Below are 20,747 nucleotides of genomic sequence, written 5' to 3'. Positions count from 1 at the left end.
TCTTCACTGTGATGCAAGGGGCAATCCATGCCAAGCCCAATTTGCCAATGCTGTAAACTGCCTGAGCCACAGTAGTCTCGGGTTCCACAGATTCCATAAGGCTGGTTGAGAGCAATGACATCAATTTTGTTTCTTGATCTTTCAGCTGGAATGGATTCCAACCTGACGGTCTGTTTTGCAGACTGTTCTTGCATAAACCTGCATTTAATGACGTTCATTGGCAGTCACCTTTTATTTGGAGCAAGTGGACCCTGGTCCCCCCCCCCAGGCATTAAGAAATCACTTCAAAACCAATCCAAAGTAATGAAAGGAGCTGGGCAGGGGTTGCTTTGGCTCTGGGCATAGAGCTAGTACAGCCGTAGTTTGAAAGTCAAGTTGCTTTGAAAATTTACAATTAGTCCTTGACTTATAACAATTGGGACCAGAACTTCTGTTGCTAAGCAAGGTGGTTCTTGAGATGTGTCTAATTTTACAATATTTTTGTCACAGTTAAAATGAATTACTGGTAGTCCTCGACTTACGGCCACAACTGAGTCCAAAATGTTTGTTGCTAAGAAACAGTTAAGAGAATTTTGCCCCATTTTACCATCTTGCCACAATTGTTAAGTGAATCACTGCAGTTAATTTAGTAACACGGTTGTTAAGTGAATCTGGCTTCCCCGTTGACTTTGTCAGAACGCATGACCCCAAGACATAGCAACCGTCATAAATATGAGTCAGTTGCTAAGCATCTGAATTTTGATCATGTGGCCATGGGGATGCTGCAACAGTTGTTACTGTTACTTTTTTTGAGTGCTGTTGTAACTTCAAACAGTCCTTAAACTAATGGTTGTAAGTCAAGGTCTGTCTATACTGCAGTTGTTAAGTGAATCATGAGGTTTTTAAGTAAATCTAGCTTCCCCCTTTGCTTGTCAGAAGCTGGCTGGGAAGGTCACAAATGGGGATCACATGACCCTAGGCCGCAACTATCATTTTAAATACGTGCCTGAATGTGGTTCACATGACCATGGCGATGCTGTGATAGTTTATAAGTCTCTTTTTGCAGTACCATAACTCTGGATGGTCACTAAATGAATGGCTGGGAAGTTAAGAAGTATCTGTTTTGTGCTGACAGAAAATCCTTGCTCAGTCATTGCTGAAGAGTAAATTAAATAATTAAAACTGAGGCTGAAATAAGTAGATTGACAAACTATATTCCCCTATCTGTGAATAGTTAAGTTACTTAAGAGGTTGCAGAAGCCAAACCTAAACTGTGATGCACCTTTTTTGCCCTACCTTCACTTGAGCAAACATTCTGGAAATATTAAGGTATGCACAAGGTGAGATTGCCAGTTTCCCCTTTGACCATAAAGAATTTGCTTCTATTCTGTGAGTTCAAGTCCTCCAAACCACTCGCTTTAAAAACTCTGTTCAGAAGCAAGCCTATGTAGAATTTCTGTAATTACATTATCCTAAATTAAAAAGTTATTACAATTATTAGCTACAACATTACTTGAGAAAGATTATATTTGATTTTGATTCTTCAAAAGATGATTAAATTGTAAGAACTTATTTCTCCCCATTTTCTCTGCTAGTTACAACAGTCCTCTCTTAAGAGATAAGATATTGGGGGATGGTAAAATATTTGGGGTGGGACATGCTTTTCAACTAAATAATGTTAATTCTATTGCACATAATTTAATGCAGAATCATGCAGAATTCTTCTTTCAGTTGAAAAGCATTTCCAGAGGTAGCTTTACAAAAAAAAATGTGTGCTCTCACAGAACACTATTAAGATGATCCCAAAAAAGCGTTCTAATAATCTTGCCAAAAGTATTTATTTCTATTCAGATTTCTTCTAGAGATTGCTGTGTCATAAAGTGAGACCAATGCAAACGTTTATTTGTATTTCAATATTTATTCATTAATTTTTTTTAAAAAAGCGGATAGGAAAATATAAAAAGGCACCATGATTGATACATTACAGACATATATATCAGAATCATCTCTTGAAAATTTATATAGATAGTCCTTGACTTACAACCACAACTGAGTGCAATGTTATCTGCTCTTAGGCGAGACATTTGTTAAGTGAATTTTGCTCCATTTTACAACCTTTCTTGTCTCAGTTGTTAAGCTGATGAATTAGTAACCCAGTTGTTAACTGAATCTGGCTTCCCCATTGACTGTGCTTGTCAGAAGGTTGCAAAAATGATCACATGACCTTGGGACACTGCAGTGGTCATAAAATATGAGTCAGTTGCCAAACATCTGAATTTTGATCCCATGATCATGGGGATGCTGGAAAGGTCGTAACTGTGAAAAACAGTCATAAGTCACTTTTTTCAGTGCCGTTGTAACTTTGAATTGTCACTAAGCAAACTATTGTAAGTCGAGGACTACTGGTACAGTCTACCTGTTGCTGTATTCCCCCTCCCTCTATTAATTACCAACACTGATTTATGCATGCAAAAGGCTATTCTTTTTGGCAATTTGGTTCTAGTCTAGTCGCCCAGTTTCTCATTCTCCGTCTTATCTGGCCATTGGTATGACATCTCTTTGGAAGGGGAAGGGGATGTTCTCAGAATTGCGAAGCACTGACCACACAATAAAGCTTTTTTGTATTGGTTAATTCATTACTCTTTTCCTTTCTCCTAATCTGGAGACTGTGGAGAGATGACAATATTTCATACATGCATCACACTGCTGCACACTCTCTTAAGGCCATTATTTCAGGCAAAATTGTCTGCTGTGAACTCAAACCCAGCTTGGTAACTGTGGTCCTTGCCTCAAAAAAACAAAACAGGAACTATAAAAGCTGTCAAAGAAGACCTGTTTGCTAGAACATCAGGCTAGCTCCTTGATTTTTTTACATCTGGGTTACATTAGTTTGCAGGAAAAAAACCCAGTTTATTTGGAAAAGGTGACTTTTCCAAATAAACTGACTTTTTGCCTAGAGGCTCTCCTCTTAGTGTCTAAATGGGAAACATCAGCTTAGATTCCACTGCTCGATCTTGTGACTAAAAACTTTTCTTTCCTGAACAAGGATATGACTGGCTTGTATTTGGGAAACCAGAACCATCCTTGAGGGATGGAAGAGAAGTGTATTTCCTCTCCTATTTTTTTTTTGGTCTATTAGAAGAAATTCAGAAGGGAAGGTAGTAGCACAGGAAAATTGAATGACAAGCCCGTGAGGGAAGTGGATTTTATCATAGGCTTGCAAAAATAGAGAGCAGATGAAACCTCTGGCTGAAAGGAGCCTAGTAAATATGCCGTTGTTTCAACTGGATCTTTTGAGCTAGCAAATCTTGCCTGGATGCAAAGAATGACCCACAAAAGCCTAGAACAGGGGTAGGCAACCTCGGCTCTTTTACGACTCATGGACTTCAACTCCCAGAATTCCTGAGCCCGCTGGCTCAGGAATTCTGGGAGTTGAAGTCCATGAGTCGTAAAAGAGCCGAGGTTGCCTACCCATGGCCTAGAAATTAAGAAAGGACTAGATCTGTTACATCCATAGGTGGAAGCTGTATTGGATTTTTTTTTAAAAAAAATTCAACTTTCATGAAAATAAACATAGCATTAGCTCCTATTCCAGGAGAGCCCTTTGCCTTGCCCAATATTGAAATCCTGAAAAGAAATCTGCGTGTCATAATACTCTGCTTTCCACGAATGACATTATTTTTCTCCTCAAGTCATTTCATCATTTCAGTACATCTGGCATATCATTCTCTATTGCCCCATAATGGGATCTATTATTAGTGGTTTGTTATTAGCAGTCCCAGATCATTCTGTGTTCCCTCATCTCCTGCTTATTTTTAAGTGTAGCTTCAAGGCTTTTCTGTTCCGCCTCAACCAGAACTTCTGTGGAGGCTTCTGAAGTCACCTTCTGAAGCAACCTCGTATAGTTTTTTCATCCAGGCCTAACTGAGTGAAGTAGATTTGCATTTCAAAGCCAGCTCCTAGGGGAAAAAAATGGCAACTAAGGCCTCTTCCGCAGCCAGTTTTGTGCCAGAAAATCTAATTTCCCTGAGACATTTTTCTTTCCATCAAAGCAAAGTTTTAGTGTATTACAGCACAATTTTGGATTTGTGTATTCTACTGAGGTTAACTCAAGTTGGATATCTAATTTACAACCATCCCTTTGAAAAAAAGGTAAGCACGAGGATGGCCAGCCTGGAAATGCTGCAGCATTCTTTAACTGCAACTTCTTCCAGATTTGCTCAGGCCCTTGGTCACCAGGTTTAAGCATGAGGTAAAAAGGACAGACAATCATTCTGCGATTGGTTTCCAAATTTCCCATCACAATACTCCAAGTAGTTTCACAGCCCAGCCGTGCTCAATTGGGAGAAGCCAACGATTTTCTGAGGGCAACAAGACCTGCAATTCTTGTTGTGGTGATGACTGCCACTTCAAAGGCTTGGAAAATCCCAACATAGTGATCTGCCAGGAATAAGAAACAAAAGGTAAAGGACTTCCCTCATTTGGCCTCAACTTCTAGAGTCTCTATGCACATGTAAAGTTTTTTGGCAACAGTATTTTTATCTCTCTCTCTCTTCCCCTACCACCCACCCACCCATCCATCCATCCATCCACAATATCTACTGAGGCATGGTAGCTCATAGGCTGAAAGACGCTAGAGACTGTCTTTGTTCTGGCAGTTTGAGTCTTTGCACCACGTAGTAGTCTGAGCTCCTGTTACTTGTCTCAGGTTCTGCCCACCTAGCAGTTCAAAATCATGCAAATGTGAGTAGATAAATAGGTACCACTTCGGTAGGAAAATAATGACATTTTGTACAGTAGTGTGAATCCAGCCAGTGCTGGGCCATCCCCAAATGATGCCCAAGCATGAGGCAACCTCAGTGGAGGGAGAAGCCCCAGATGATACTGCAGAACACCACTGACCTGTTCTGCAGGTGGAGCTAGTCCACCCCCTGTGCGGTACTCTGGATAGTGCGCGAGTATGAACTGAATGGATTAGCAATTGTCGGTAGCCAAACTACTACTTTGTACTAATATTCTAGTCTCCTGGTTAATGTAATATTGCCATACTTTTTTTTCCTCTCTCTCCATCCATCCATTCCATTTAGAAACCACCCACCTCCCTCACAAAGTGACTCTGGGCGGTGTACAAATAAGACATAAAAACATACAACCTATGTTGGACGTCTCCGTGGTCATGTGGCCGGCATGACTAGACGCCAAAGGCGCACGGAACGCTGTTACCTTTCCACCGGAGTGGTCCCTATTTTTCTACTTGCATTTTTACGTGCTTTCGAACTGCTAGGTTGGCAGAAGCTGGGACAAGTAACAGGCGCTCACTCTGTTACGCGGCACTTGGGATTTGACCCACCAAACTGCCGACCTTCTGATCGACAAGCTCAGTGTCCTAACCCACTGAGCCACCGTGTCTATCTATATCTATCTATATATACACACACTTACATACACATACATACACACACACACACACAATTTATATTACATTAAGAGGCAATTAAAATAAGATTAGAATTTTAAATTAAAAATTTAAAAAGTGGGGGAGGGCCTTCAAGGCATCAACCAGCCCCATGCCTGTGTTTCTTTGTGGACCTCCAGTCAGTTGGCAGAGCCACGCCTTCAGACTTTTCTGAAAGGCCAGGGGGGGTGGAAACACCTCACATCTGGGGGGGGGTATTCCAAAGGGCAGGGGAAACAGCAGAGAAGCAAAATATAAGTGGTGGCTTGTTTTTCCAGTATCCTTTTTAAAATACTTGTTTAGACTACAGTCCTATGATTGCCTGGTGGCCTCTGATCCAGGGCCTAAGCAGGTCTCACCCTGCTTACCTTTTGTCAAAATCAAATTTAGCAAAACTTGCTAAAGGCTTTTGCCTGCTATAGTGTTTGCTGAGGCATATTTTAAGATTTTAGATTATTTATTATAGGTAATAATCACTGATAGAGCATGCGGGGCTAAAGGTTTCAAGTATATCCAGCCCAAAACTATATTTGTACAGGTAGTCCTCGTTTAGTGACAACTGGCAATTCAGTTATTAAGTGAATTGGTTTCTGAGTGAAACCATGACCGTGCTTAGGATCTCACTTCAGTTTTCCTTTGCTTTACACACCTGTAAAGGTTGTAAATGGGAGGATTGGTCATAAAGTGACTTTTTTCATCACCACTGTCACTATATGAGGATTACCTATATAAGGTTTGAAACTGAATCTTGAAACTGAATCCCCTTCACCCACAAGCTAGTGCTTTCAGAGCATTGGCTGCATCAAAAAAAAAAATCACATGGTCCAACTTTGTTCAACACTAGACAAGCTAGTGAAGAACTGCACAACTATTTAAGAAACATGCTTGGATGATTTTTCCAGGAAAAAGAGAGCTATGGAAAGGTAGGCATGGGTGCAAAATGTCTTGACGGGATTCTTGCGGCATCATTACTTACATCAAGATTGATAAAGTCCAGTTCCTTTTTACAAAGTTGTCTTAGAAAGATACCCAATAAGAAACAAAGCTGATGTCTAATTTTTAACAATAAGGAGCCGCATTATGACTTCTTTTAAATGCCAACAGCCATAAAACAGCATCTCTTTCTTTCCCAAGAGCAGAACATAATCTAATTGTATCCCTTGATGGTATGTTAGCATTAGACTATTAAAAATGACTGTTGAGCAAAACGTACACTGCAGCTACACAGAAGAACCACCAGACAAAACAATTTAACAATGTGAATTTTGCAAGCTGCTTATTAAGTCATTTCATTTCCTGCCTATTACAGGAACAGTCTGGCATCCCTCCAGCTATAGTTGCGCTAGTGAGTGAGTTTCCTCTAATCACCTACCAACTATTGGGAAATAGGATTTTCAAGTTCCTACAGTAACAATAACCTATTTATTTAATAATTAATAATTAATAATTAATAATTATTAATATTAATATAATAATAATAATAATAATAATAAAATGATGTTGGAAGGGACCTTGGAGGTCATCTAGTCCAACCCCCTGCTCAGGCAGGAAACCCTATACCATTCTGGACAAATGGCTGTCCAGTTTCTTCTTAAAAACGTCCAGTGTTGGAGCATTCTTAGAACATAAATCTAAAATTTGACAGATTTGGAGAGTTTCAAGACTGCTTTCTTCCATATATTCTTCCTCCTATAGTAAGTTAAACAGCTGAGGTGTCCTCAACTTATGACTACAATTGAGCCCAACATTTCTGTTGCTAAGTGAAACATTTGTTAAGTGAATCTTGCCCCGTTTTACAACCTTTCTTGCCACAGTTGTTAAGTGAATCTCTGCAGTTGTTAAGTTAGTAAAATGGTTATTAAGTGAATCTGGCTTCCCCGTTGACTTTGCTTGTCAGAAGGTCGCAACGGGTGATCACAACTCCAGAACGCTGCAACTGTCATAAATACAAGTCAGTTGCCAAGCATCTGAATTCTGATCACCCTCTCAACAGAGATATGCTAAATGGAAAAATAAACTTCCCGTGCATTCAGTAAAATCACATCATCTTCCCTCTGTTGAAGAGTCACACACTGCTCTGGATTGAATACCCCAAAGTGCTTCAGAAAATGTGATGGCCCAATTGCAACAAACGGCAATGCTTTAGCGCAGCTGCATCTTTTCCCAGGGTGAAACAGCAGCCGTGGAAAGCAGCCATGCAATCCTGGAAAAAGTTGCAACTGATTTAAAGAGGAGCAACAGAGTATTTTTAGCTCAGGGTTGAACTCTGCGGTGCTTAGTGCTCTCTAAGCTTGTCTTGTTGCAAACATTTCATTACCCAACTAGGTAACATCTTCAGTGCAATGCTTAAAAGAGTTGCAGACAGTGTTGTAATTCATTTTGTAAAGTATTATTTTTCCAAATTATTTTTTAAGTGTATGTGGGTATTAATTTGTTAAAATGGTTTTATTTCTGCTTTTTAAAATTATCTGCATTTATCAGAACTTGCTAGGGGAGGGTTGGTTTTTTTTTGGCATAGTATTAATAAGATTAGTATTCATCTTGTTTTGGATATCCTGAAGATTTGGCTTTCGGCTGTGCATAATTGAGAGACTTTTGTGTTGTAGAGAGACTTCTGTGTTGTAGTTCAAAAGAAACTGATCTAGTTTACAAAGCAAATAAAATTTCCCAAGCATCACAATGTCCTACTGCAGGTTATTGCCAAAGCTGACTTTATTTTTCAACCTCCTTACTTGAGTACTTGCAGAAGCAACAGGTGATGAAAGAGTTAAGACATTGTCTTCTGGCCACACCAAGAAAATAGCATAGACGGCGGGTCCCTTTGAGGTGTACCTGGAGGGGAACATAAGGCAAAACACGGAACTGTAGTAAGCAACATGGAAATGTTGAAACAGAAGACACGATCTGCCTTGGGAGATAACAAACCTTTCATTTGTCCAACTCCTTCCCTTGATCACTTTGGCTAAAGGTGAAGGCCAGAACACCTAGCTTTTCTCACAAACTGCTGGGGCTGATCAGCCCTGTGTGGTGAAATCCTCAACCTGACACATCCTCTGAACATGCAAATATTGCATTACAGACCGTCCTTGTTTTTCCACTGCTGCCGTCAACAACATGGCAGGGAACCTGGCAAAGCCTGCACAAAACTTTCCACAAACTGCCACTGCTGAGAGAGGCTCTTTAGGGATCTCTTTGTCTTGAGATACCTCCAAATCTCCCCGTCCTTGTTTATAACTATGTGTCACTCCTTCAGAGCTGGGCCTAGAATCAGGGAAGTTTTCATTTGATTTTAGATTTCCATTTATAAAAGGCAGGGGGAAAATCAGACTTTTTTTTTTAGTTTTGTTTTACAAAATAAAAATAGTCCCACCATCTTTCTCTTACCCTCCACAGATCCATCAAAGCACCGGAAAGCCAACTAAAATAAAAAAAGCCTTAAGTTTAATTATCTTTGAACAAGGAGAGGATTCTAGGACAGTCCTCTGAACAGCAGTTGCAAAAGGCTGTAATCCAGCCACGTCCCATCACTAAGTCCAAAGTAGCACACACAAACACACACACACACACACAAAAGAAAAAAAGCCAACTCTGAAAACAAGTATTCATTGACTGAACAGTAAAAAAGAGGAGAGGGCTCTAATGTTCAGTCAGCTGAATTTATACTGGTTATCTGCATTTAATCAGATTTTTTTTCTGCATCTTCAAAGTGCAGCATCACATGCAACTTCTTGCAAAAGTTGCTGTCTACCACTTCAGTAAAAATAAAACACATTTAAATCTTCCCCAAGATGCTTGATGACTATTCTTTCAGTTATTTTTCTGAATGTTCATAGTGTAACCAAAAAAGAGAGAGGCAAAAACATGTCCACTTCTAAGGTAAAAGTGTGTATGGGTAAGTCCTTGAGTTATGACTGTAATGGAGCCTGCCCATGACGGTTGTAACTTGTGATGGTTATAAATCAGGTCACCCACATGACAGATCAGATTTTACAATCTTTTTTGCAGTGGTTGTTAAATGAATCACTGTGGTTGTTAAGTGAAACTGCAGTCATTAAGCTGAAAACAAGACACCTCCTGGCCTGCTTGCTAAATGGGGTCATGTGATTGCAGGGGAGGGGTTGGAACTTCGAATCTGGAATCTCTCTCCCCTCCCCTCAGCATGCCTGGTTGAGGAATTTTGGGAGTTGAAGTCCACAAGTCATAAAAGGCCCAAGTTTGAAGACTCCTGGCTTAGACCTTCAACCTTGTGATATCTACAGTTGTGTATTTGATGATACCTCCTCTTGTTTCTAAGCAGACTTGCTTGGCTTACAACATTTTGTTTAGTGACTGTTCGAAGTTACAACAGCACTGAAAAAAAGTGACTTATCACCGTTTTCCACACTTACAACCATAGCAGCATCCCCATGGTCACGTGATCAAAATCTGGCCGCTTGGCAACTGACATATATTTATGACGGTCACAGTGTCCCAGGTTCATATGATCTTCTTTTGTAACTTTCTGTTGTGATTCCTCACCAGCAGTGGATCCAGCAGCTGAGTCTGAGGAATCAGGTGAGGAGGAGGGGCCTGGAGTGACATTAGAGGAAGGCTCTGAGGAGTTCCAAGACTTAATACAGTTGGACGAGGAGCCTGGCCCCTCTACTCACACTCAGGCTGAGACACAGCTGTGCTGGGAGCCTGAGTTGGACAGTGATGAAGCACATTTGGGACAAATCCAGGATGCACGAAAGCGCCGGCAAGAGAAGCGAGTGGACAGAGGAATACAATGGGGCGGCTCCAAAGGCAAAGGAGAAGGCATTAGGAAGCCATGCCTTGGCTGAATAATAAAAGGGAAAGTGTGGGAAGTGCTGGTTGCCAAAGGCAACTGTTTGTGTTGAGGATCGAGTTTCTGTGGACTGTGTTTCTTTGCCTTGGACCCTGACTCAGGTCTGTGAGAATAAAAGGGTTTGCTTTTTTCTTGCGGTTCCTGCCTGTTTCTTGGAAGAGGGGTTTCTCCTTGTGAGCATAACAAGGACTCACGTAGGCTGGGACAGAACACTTTCTGACAAGCAAAGTCAATGGGGAAGCCATTAAAAACCATGTTACTAAGTTAATAGCTGCAGTGATTTGCTTAACATCTGTGGCAAGAAAGATCGTAAAATGGGGCAAACTCACTTAACAATTGTCTCCCTTAGCAACAGAAAACGTGAGCTCAGTTAAGTCAAGGACGACTTGTAATGCCAAATTTTTGCTGACAGAAGCCTTAGAAACAATGCGCTTCCTTCTCCGAGAACAAGCAGCCTCTCTCAGCGAACTTTTCCCTTACCAGGTCTCCTCACTGCGATTCTCCTTCTGTGTCCGCCACGGCTTGGATTCATATATGGCCTCCCCGTTCACCTGCAGCCACTTCCCAAGGGCCAGGAGCCTCTCTTGAAAAATTGGAGCAATCAGTCCTTCTTTGGTTGGCCCCACATTGAGAAGGTAATTTCCTCCGTAACTGACAGTACGCACCAGTTGCTGTGGCGAAAAGCAGAAAGAAAGAAGAAAAATGTATTTTCAAATTTTGCTTTTAATCTGCTGGCATTCCAGACTTTTGAAAACATTGGGTACGCTGCCATGAAAGCATCTGCCAGGGCATTTAAATATTTATTGGGAAATTAGTAATGAGGTGGCTTGCTTCCATCCCCTCACGCTCCTAAACTTTCATCCCAGATTGTCTTTGGGGCGGAGGGGCTGAGGATATGGGGGGGAGGGGGGTGATACACTTTTAAAGATTGGGCAGCAGCCACCCACCATTCATTTTTTCTAAGAAGGCCCACAAACACTCTGTATGGGACCACAGGCATTCTGGGAAATAATACTAGATATTGCTGGGTTGTTGTTTTTTTTTTTTTTTGCTCCTCCGTTATTTATTTTTATTACAAGTACTTCTAATAAGAGTAGCAGGAGTATTCTATGAGGAAAAAAACAGTGAATCAAGGCACATGGGGAACCTGGTGGATACCAAAGGAAGTGCCTTCAAGTAGTTCTTGGCTTATGGCCATGAAGGAGCACTGAATTATGGCTGTATGTTGTGCTGCTCATTAAGCGGGTCATCAACTGACTCGATTTTTCAGTGGTGGCCATTAAATGAATGTGGCGGTCATTAAGCGAACCCATTGCTTGCAACGGGCATTTTTTGCTAGAAAGCAGAAGTTAAACAAGACATTGTACACAGAGGTCACGTGACGACTGCAAACCGCTGTAAATGTAGGCCAGTCACCAAGTGCCCACATGACAGTAGGGAGAGTCAGAACCTTGAATCTGAGTTATTGGTATCTTTTTGGGATGGTCTTTGTACCAACTTCAAACGATCACAAAGCAACCATTAAAAAAGCAACCAGTCATTAAGCGAGCAACTGGTTGTTAAGCAATACCACCTGTAAACTACCAGTATATAATTCATTCATCCCACGGGATTTTCTAACTCAGCCCTAAAAATAACCATGTGAGTGTCAGTCATGTGCGTCAACTTAAGGTGAAGGATACTTTATATATAGTGCTGATTTTGAAATGCTTTAATCATTATCCACTGAAACAACCCCCCGTTTCTTAATTAAGAGATAATAATGATCATAGTTAAAGATAATTATTACCGGTAGTTGCATTTAAGTATTCCTGGAACACATTCCTGCTTTCAAAGGGCTAACAATTTCTAGAAAGACCCAACAATTCCTGGAAACCATTCCTGTTTTCAAAGGCCTAACAAAATCCCATTTTTTATATTCATCTTTTTATACAGGACAACGGCATCGCCCTCCTCCCCTACATCAAAGGCACCACAGATAAAATCAGCAAAATTCTCCACAAACACAATATCAAGACAGCCTTCGGCACTGACCAAAGAATAGCCAACATCTTAAGAAACCCCAAAGACAAGATCCAGCTAGAAAACCAAGGAGTCTATGAAATACCATGCAAAATTTGCCCAGCCACATACATTGGACAAACTAATAGAATAAATGCACGCATCGCAGAACACAAGAACGCAGTCAGAAAAGAAGAAAAAACTTTCTCCCTTTTCCAGCACCTTAAAGCAACAGGACATGAAATTGACTTTGAAGGAACGAAATTAATCTCTAAAACTGAACACTACAACAAGAGAATAATTATGGAAGCCATCGAAATAGAGAAACACCCCCACAACATGAATAAACTTCACAATACTTCCCGCCTACCAGACATCTGGAAACTAGCCCTAGTCAACAAATGAGTTCCAGCCACGAAAACCGACACCGGACCCACAACAACACAGGACACCACCACCAATCACCCTTACCAGACTCAAACCCAAACCCACCCCATAGACAAAATGCAAACACCATCCAGAAGCCAAACCTCAGCGGCATCTCCAGCTGCTGCACCCCCCCCCAACCCCCACAGAAAGCAAACTGACACACGCCATGAACACAGGGCCAGACCGTAAACTCGAAGCCAAACCAAAGCCCAGGATGTTACACCACAGCCTTCTGCTCGGGACATTACATCACAGAATTCAGGAGGTTACAATGCTAAAACCTGGGATATCACAACACAGCAAACCACCAGGATGTTTCAACACAGAACTCAGGAAACCACTACAATAGAGCTCAGGATGTCATCACACAGCCCATTACCCAGGTCGTTACAACACAAAGGACTAAGGAGCACACAGCCAGCACCTCAGCCACACAGGATGTTACAAATCAGCCGACTAATCCCCTAACAATAACCTCATCAACCAATCATGATGTAACATCACGGCCAACCAATCCGCTTACAGCAACAAAGCCAGCACCCCACACATCCCCACCAGTATTTATAGAGAGATGGCAGCTCCGATCACGCTTCGCTCGCACAAGCACAAAACCGAAGACACCAGCCTGAAGATGACGAGTGGGACCTCGTCGAAATGTCGCCAAGACACCCTCAATCCTACACGGGAAAACACCCGAATACGCCAGATATTTATATCTATATCATCTATATCTATATCTATATCTATCTAGATAGATAGATAGATAAAAAGATAGATAGATAGATATAGGTTCCACTGAACTGGGAATTCTCAGCCTTTGCTTGCCCATCCCAGGGCTCACCAAAATAATGGTTTTCTCATTTATGACTTCAGAAACTTGCATGTTGCTACGATACCCCCATGACCTTTCATCAATAGAGCTGCACATCTCCCACTTGTGGCCTGGCAGAGCGCTGGGCTCATATTTATCCTGGCAGTTGTAGAAGCCGCCATGTCTGCAGGAACAATTGGTGCCCCATCGATCGTTCACCACCACATTATCCTGGAAAGAGAAATCCAGAAGGAAACTTTGAAGTTGCTGAGTTGCATTTCTGTCATTTAAGAGTAAAGCAAGGGATTTTGGGCGGCCCTTACCAGCACCTCCAAAGTGGGCCGAATCACACGATGTTATTCTGTCTGAGGTCTTCAACCATGGGTGCATCAGTCAAAATCAAGGGAAAGCAACCAATGGGACAAGTATCAATCAGTTGCAATTCTCAGCAGCCCGTCAGCCTGCGAGGGACTCGGAAAATCCTAATTCATCTACATTAATTTTTCTCAACCTCAGCAACTTTAAGACAGGTGGACAGGAATGTTGACTGGGGAATTTGGGGAATCTAAGTCCACAATCTTATAGATGCCAAGGTTCAAAAACAATGATCTATTTCCTAAGGTCTATAGGATGCCTAGCCCAGAATCTCTGTTTTCAAATTTGCGTCAGAAGGCAAGTATTACAGATGGTTTGTAGCTTTCTATCCATCCCTTCACAGAGGTTAGCAACTTGCAGAAGGGAATGTAAAAGGATGTGTACAAAAGTAAAGTATGTGTATAAAACACATTCTTTATCCCAGAACAAAATAAATCCAGTGAAAGTGTTTCCTGTACATGAGTGTACATGTGGTATACTCAGCCAAAGCCTTTGAAACATGGAATGTAGCTACTTTAATGTTACAAAGAGGTGCTTGCCAATTCATTTGGCAAGGCCCCCATTTCAAATAGAATGCATAGCTCTAATTAATAAATACTGCAAATAATTTATATTGCAGAGATACCAAGAATTGCTTCAGGCTGACTTAGACGCCCCTGGCTTAGACACAATTATGCTAAATTATAATCATACAGGTTAACTTATATTTCCCCTGCTCTCTTATCTAAGTATTAAGCCTTACTATAATATAGCTTCAAGGACTCTCATGGTTTGATCGAGAAAAAGTACAAAATTAGGCCAACTGGTTGGTGGTCTCCCCTCCAAGTTGCTGGCACCTCCCATCGCTCTCCCTCTAGAGCCTTAAACTTTCTACACATGGAGTTGGAGCTACTAAGACTAGCTAGGTTCTCTCCACATTTCTTTCTAATATGTAGGAGGGGAAAATTTTGCATTTCTGCCCTCTTGAGGGACCCAACCTATGAACCCTACAGCGATAGCAAGTTACTCTCCCCACAGGAAAAAGAGGCCAAAGTCATTTTGGATGTAACCAGATGCAAAGGATCCAAGAATTGGAAGCCATTTGAATGGTTCCCTCTTAGTTTAAGCAAACAGTAGAACAGCCTCCAGGTCTAAAGACCTATAGCTGAAGGAAGTGCAGATACCTTCACTGGGCTATCGTTGTATAGCCAGGCAAGGAAGGAAGTTGAATTCCAGTAAGTATCTGGAGCTTCCCAATCGCCATCTGACCAAATAAGATCCGGCTTGTACCTTTATAGACAAGTGATAAAATCAAAAGATTTAACGTCTGCATTATAGTTATAGTAGTCCCTGACGTATGACAATTGAGCCCAAAATTTATGTTGCTAAACGAGACACTTGTTAAGTGAATTCTGCCCCATTTTATGACCTTTCTTGCCACAGTTGTTCAGTGAATCACTGCAGTTGTTAAAATTACTAACACGGTTGTTAAGTGAATCTGGCTTCCTTGTCGGTAGGTCCCCAACCCCACTATCAGGACACAGCCTGTTCGGAACCGGGCCACGGAAGTGGCAGGCGAGTGTGCGCACCACTCCATTTGTGCAAATAATAATAATAATAAAGTTGGAAGGGACCTTCGAGGTCATATAGTCCAACCCCCTGCTCAGGCAGGAAACCCTATATCATTTTGGACAAATGGCTGTCCAGTCTCTTCTTAAAAGCTTCCAGTGTTGGAGCATTCACAGCTTCTGGAGGCAGGTTGTTTCACTGGTTAATTGTTCTAACTGTCAGGAAGTTTCTCCTTAGTTCTAGGTTGCTTCTCTCCTTGACTAGTTTCCATCCGTTGCTTCTTGTCCTGCTTTCAGGTGCTTTGGAGAATAGCTTGACTCCCTCTTCTTTGTGGCAGCCCGAGATATTGGAAGACTGCTATCATGTGCCCCCTCGCCCTTCTCTTCATTAAACTAGACATACAGCAGCCGTTCCTTATATGTTTTAGCCTCCAGTCCCCTAATCATCTTTGTTGCTCTACTCTGTACTCTTTCTAGAGTCTCAACATCTTTTTTACATTGTAGTGACCAATGGTGGGTGCTCAAGCAGAACCATCCCCTCTCCCTCCCACCCGCCAGTCCGCAAAGCTGGAAAGATGGGGGAATGCTGTCTTAAGCAGTTGGGAGCAAGGGCCAAAGCATTCTTTTCAATGTGTATTCCCCACTGTATGCTTGCTTACTCTCCTGTACTCTCTTCCTTTCCAATGTAAACACATTGATTTCCCCTTGCTAATTATCTCAGAACCTAGGTAAGGATTCCAAAGGATGGGGGAATGGGGAAGAGGGCTATAAGATTTGTCCCTTTTACCCAACATGAACCTTCTCTGCCCCTGACTGACTGGGGTTGCATCCTCCTGATATTGTAACCATTTAGGGGCAATTCTTAATCTCTAAATTAGGGGCAATTCTTAGTATCTAAAGCTTTATGTAGTCCTGATGTCACTCTTGGTGTTCTCCTTTGGTATTCCTCTTGCAAATTCTAAATTGTGTTGATGCGCAGATTAATGGAAAGAGGTACTCAACTTCTGGGAAACATCCATTTCATTTTATGGGGTACCTTTGCTATCGCTTATGATTTCTGAATAATATCAAAGCAAACCCCGCTCTTCTCTCTCAAGCCCTTGAAATCTGGCACAAAAAACTTAAGGGAATCATTCTCACCTCCCGAAGGAGCACAGCACATGGTGAGGGCTAAGACAATAGCCTTGTTTAGGAACAGCAAGACTAGATATACTTTTGAGAAAACAAGTCTAGAGCAGAGATGATAGAGGGAAGGAGGAAGGACTAATGATTGCAAATTTTCTCTATCCCAAAATGTTTTGGTCTTACCTTAGAACAAGTTCATAGAGTTCTGGAAGAGTCTTCTTAGAGACAAAAAACTGGGTCTTGAAGCTATTTTTTTTGTCCAGTAAATACAGTGGATGAAACCATTCAAAAAGGGAATGATATAGGCCATAGGATATGTTTCTAAGATTAAACAAGAGAGGGGGAGAAACACAAAATAACATTAACCCAAAGTTATTAGCTAATTAGTAAGCCTGTTTGTTTGCTTTTTGCACCATCCTGATTCCCCCTTTAAAATCAGAACAATACCTTTTTCGGACAGCCTCTCCCAGTTCACCAACCAAGTCACGGTGGGGGCCAGTATCCACTGAATTCCAGTTCCAGGATACCTCCGACCCCCAGTTGGTGAAGCCTTCATGATGCTTAGAGGTAAACACCACATATCTGTCGGAATCAAAGACAAAGAATTAGAAGGAACTTCATCCTCTTTTGACTTTTCACCACTGTTTAGTATGTATAAGGTGGATGTGGGAAAAGAAGCAAGTGAAAAACATGAATATGATTAAGGTTATACCAAAAATATGGAATGCTGAGGGGTTTTTTTTAGTCTGGTTTGCTGCACTCAACTGAGTTATATCAGATGTAGAGATCTTTGCAAAACCTTATTACGTACAGAATAATTGATGCTTGGAATTAGATAGTATTAATATCTATTCCTCCCTGTGGAACATTCTGATGCTGGAGGCAAGATCTGCCTGCACTCTTCTGGCCTTCCAGAAAGACCTTAAAAATCCTGGTTTTGCCAGCTGGCTTGGGGCACCGATGGAGATACTGGAATGCTTTACTCTGCCTTTTATCTCTTTTTTTTACAGGCATTCATAGGAATCTGAAATCAGCATATGAAATTTTGGTTTATCCCTATCTCATTGTTCTGACAGCTTTTTCATACTGCATGTTCTGTTGGCTTAACAATTTCCTTGCAATTTTGTTTTCATTTTGTTTTTTACTACCTATCACTTTTATATATAAAATTTGTTGCTGGTTCCCTGAGACTGGTGTGCTCACCCTCCCTCTCTCTTGGGTAAGCTGGCTGTATCAAGCCTGGGAACGCATCCTATGTTAAATATAGCTAAATAGGCCCTCTTATCTTGCTCTTGTTCTTTCAAGATTTTCTTCTGACACTCTGAAGTGTGCCACAGAGTTTCCTTCTACTTACTATTGTCTTCATTGCCTTTTCTTATTTTAAACCAGAATCTGGAATAATAATAACAATAATAACATTATTTATTATTAACAATAAACATGAACCTCAGTCAAGTGAACATTCAAATTGGCACTAATGGTTGACACGGATTGCTGCCAGCATCCTAGGTATCAACCAGGTATCTCCTTAAAAAGTAAGATGTTCCGAGTAGCGCAGTTTTTTGTAGCTTTGCTGGAGTTATTGCAGGAAGCTGCAATAACTCCAGCAAAGCTACCAAAAAAAAATGTGCTACTCGGAACATCTCATCTTACATTTTAAGGAGATACCTGGTTGATACCTAGGATGCTGGCAGCAACCCGTGTCAACCATTAGTGCCAAACTGATATGTTCAGTTGACTGAGGTTCATGTTTAATGAATAAAAGTTTAATAATGATAATCATCATCATCATCATCCGATCTGCGGTATCCTCTGCGGCAGGCCTAGGGATTCCCTCTCCTATCCCTCACTCCCCCGAGGATCCCGCGGCTGGGAATGATGGGAGGTGGGATCCGGCTCGGAGAGGCGCCGGCTTGCCCCCGTGGCTGGCGGGGCTGACCTGGCACCGGCGTCCTGGAAGAGCTGCGCCCACTCCTCCGGCTGGAAGTCGACGGCGGAGAAGCGCGGGGCGAAGTCGGCGTAGGAGGTGCCCGGAGGGAAGTGCAGGCGGACGAAGCGCTCGTAGTCGGGCTGGAGCTCGCCCTTCCAGTGCCACCAGAACCACTCCGAGCCCCAGGCGGGCACCGAGAAGAGCCCCCAGTGCACGAAGATCCCCACCTTGGCCGCGTCGAACCAGCCCGGCAGGGGCCGCGCATCCAGGCTGCCCCAGTCGGGGGAGTAGCGCGGCCCGGCGGGGCTCGGCGGGAAAGCCCCGCCGCGCGAGGAGAAGAGGAGCAGCAGCAGCAGCAGCTGCAGCTGCAGCCAAAGACGCCCGGCGGCCATGGCGTCCGCTCAGCGTCCACGCCCGCCGCGATTGGCCGCTGCCTGGCCAATGACAGGGCGACTGCGCGGCCGGGGAGGGAGGGGCGCGCGAGGGAGGAGCACGTGATGCAGCGGCGGGCTGGGCCTCTTTTTTTTTTTTCTTCCCCCACAATGACCCCGCGAGGTAGGCTCGGGGCGCCTCTGCGGCTGAAGTTGCGCCCAAGTGGCATCTGCGCCTCTCCGAGGCGACAGCACGAGGAGAATGGTTACGGGTAGTCCTCGATTTATTTGGCGACGGTTCAAAGTTAACAACAGCGCTGGAAAAAAAGTGACTAATAGTGAATTTAACTATGTTTTATCGAATAAGCCACAATTAACTGATGTACGCATCCATGCCAAGCTATATGGGTAGTCCATGTTTAATCAACACTTCTTGGAATCATGTTAAAAGGGACAGCTGGAAGTTTGTACTTTTAGGCTAGCTTGATTGGTGTCAGCCCTCTCCAGGTAAACCAGGCAGGGCATATGACTAGATCAGGGGTAGGCAACCTCGGCTCTTTTATGACTCGTGGACTTCAACTCCCAGAATTCCTGAGCCAGCCTTGCAAGGCTGGCTCAGGAATTCTGGGAGTTGAAGTCCACGAGTCATAAAAGAGCCAAGGTTGCCTACCCCTGGACTAGATGAACTAATTCTACTTCACTTGTAAAGATACAGTAGCAGAATCTGTTAAATTTGTACAGAAGGTACAAATCTCCCTCTGTCGCCTTCACAGCCCAATGACTTAGGGAGGGTCCCTCCTGAACCTCTTCATCCACACACTATACAGCTGTGGACTCAGCTCCCTCTTATCTCACTGTTCTCTAGGCAGCAGGTTTTCCCCTCGTTTTTTTTAAAATCCCATTTATATCCCGCCCTTCTCCGAAGACTCAGGGGCAGCTTACAATCTAAGAAGCACAAATCAATGTGCTTAGCAATAGCCTTCATTCTATGTATATGCCTGCTTATTAGGGCTTTCACCCCCCCTCCCCCAAGCGGCATTATTACAAAGTCAGCTTATTGCCCCTAACAATCTGGGTCCTCATTTTACCTACCTCAAAAGGATGGAAGGCTGAGTCAACCTTGAGCCTGGTGGGACTCGAACCTGCACTAATTGCAGGCAGCTGGTGTTACTTAAGGAGGCATTAGCCCACTGCTCCACCAAGGCTCTTTTCGTTCCCCAAAGTCGTCCACACATTCCATTATATCAACTTACTGCCATTTGTTCGGTGATCATCTGAAGTTATGGTGGTGCTGGATGAAGGGACATAAAACTGGTCCCCAAGTTACAGCTGCTGCACTGCCTTGCAGCCAAGCGATCAAAATTCAGGCACTGGGCAGCCTGCATTTATGACCACGGGGGCATTTCAATTCCTCCTGCCCGCCTCTCCCTTCAGCCCTCTATGCGCTTTTGGTCCCTTGCGCTCCATAGCCCCTGCCACTCTAGCTGGCCTTCATCGTCATCTTGCTTCCACTGCTGACTAAGCATGCCTGATATTTTATGCAAAGTCACGTGGTCACACAGAGAGACGGACACTGGAGCTGGGTAGTAACTTCTTTATTGGATCAGGAATGAAGCTGGGGCAAAGGGGTTACCTGGCGTCTCTTTATACCTGCCCAGGTGAATCGCGACCAATAGATTCAAACCTGGGCTTCCCGCCAGTGCAGGTGGCCAATGGATTTAAACCCTGGCTTCCCGCCAGAGCTGACCATGCCCTGGGGCTGTCAACGACTCGCTCTATTCAGGCTTTCCCGCCAAAAGCGGTTATAGCCTGGAGCTGTCCAGCCCCCTGCTGTGCTGACATTCCGTGTATGCTTTAAGAGCATACACTACACTTTAATAGTGTGGTTGCCTTGAT

General features: G+C 42.9%; 1 protein-coding gene across 1 annotated transcript; it reads right to left on the bottom strand.

Annotated features, from left to right (window-relative positions):
• Positions 1-1,877: 1,877 nt before the first annotated feature.
• FUCA1 (alpha-L-fucosidase 1) lies at positions 1,878-18,956 on the bottom strand. The gene is made up of 8 exons (XM_081334303.1): positions 18,490-18,956; positions 16,998-17,132; positions 16,734-16,871; positions 15,042-15,147; positions 13,534-13,734; positions 10,743-10,933; positions 8,167-8,266; positions 1,878-4,419 (listed from the first exon to the last, which is right to left on the bottom strand). The coding sequence occupies exons 1-8, from the start codon at positions 18,870-18,872 to the stop codon at positions 4,279-4,281; spliced, it is 1,395 nt and encodes a 464-aa protein (XP_081190429.1). The 5' UTR covers positions 18,873-18,956; the 3' UTR covers positions 1,878-4,278.
• Positions 18,957-20,747: the final 1,791 nt, after the last annotated feature.

The sequence above is a fragment of the Vipera berus genome (genome assembly GCF_964194415.1).
Source record: "Vipera berus genome assembly, chromosome: 9".
Classification (NCBI taxonomy): Eukaryota; Metazoa; Chordata; class Lepidosauria; order Squamata; family Viperidae; genus Vipera; species Vipera berus.
The sequence above is the reverse complement of the archived record's forward strand: the minus strand, read 5'-3'. Positions and strand labels throughout refer to the sequence as shown.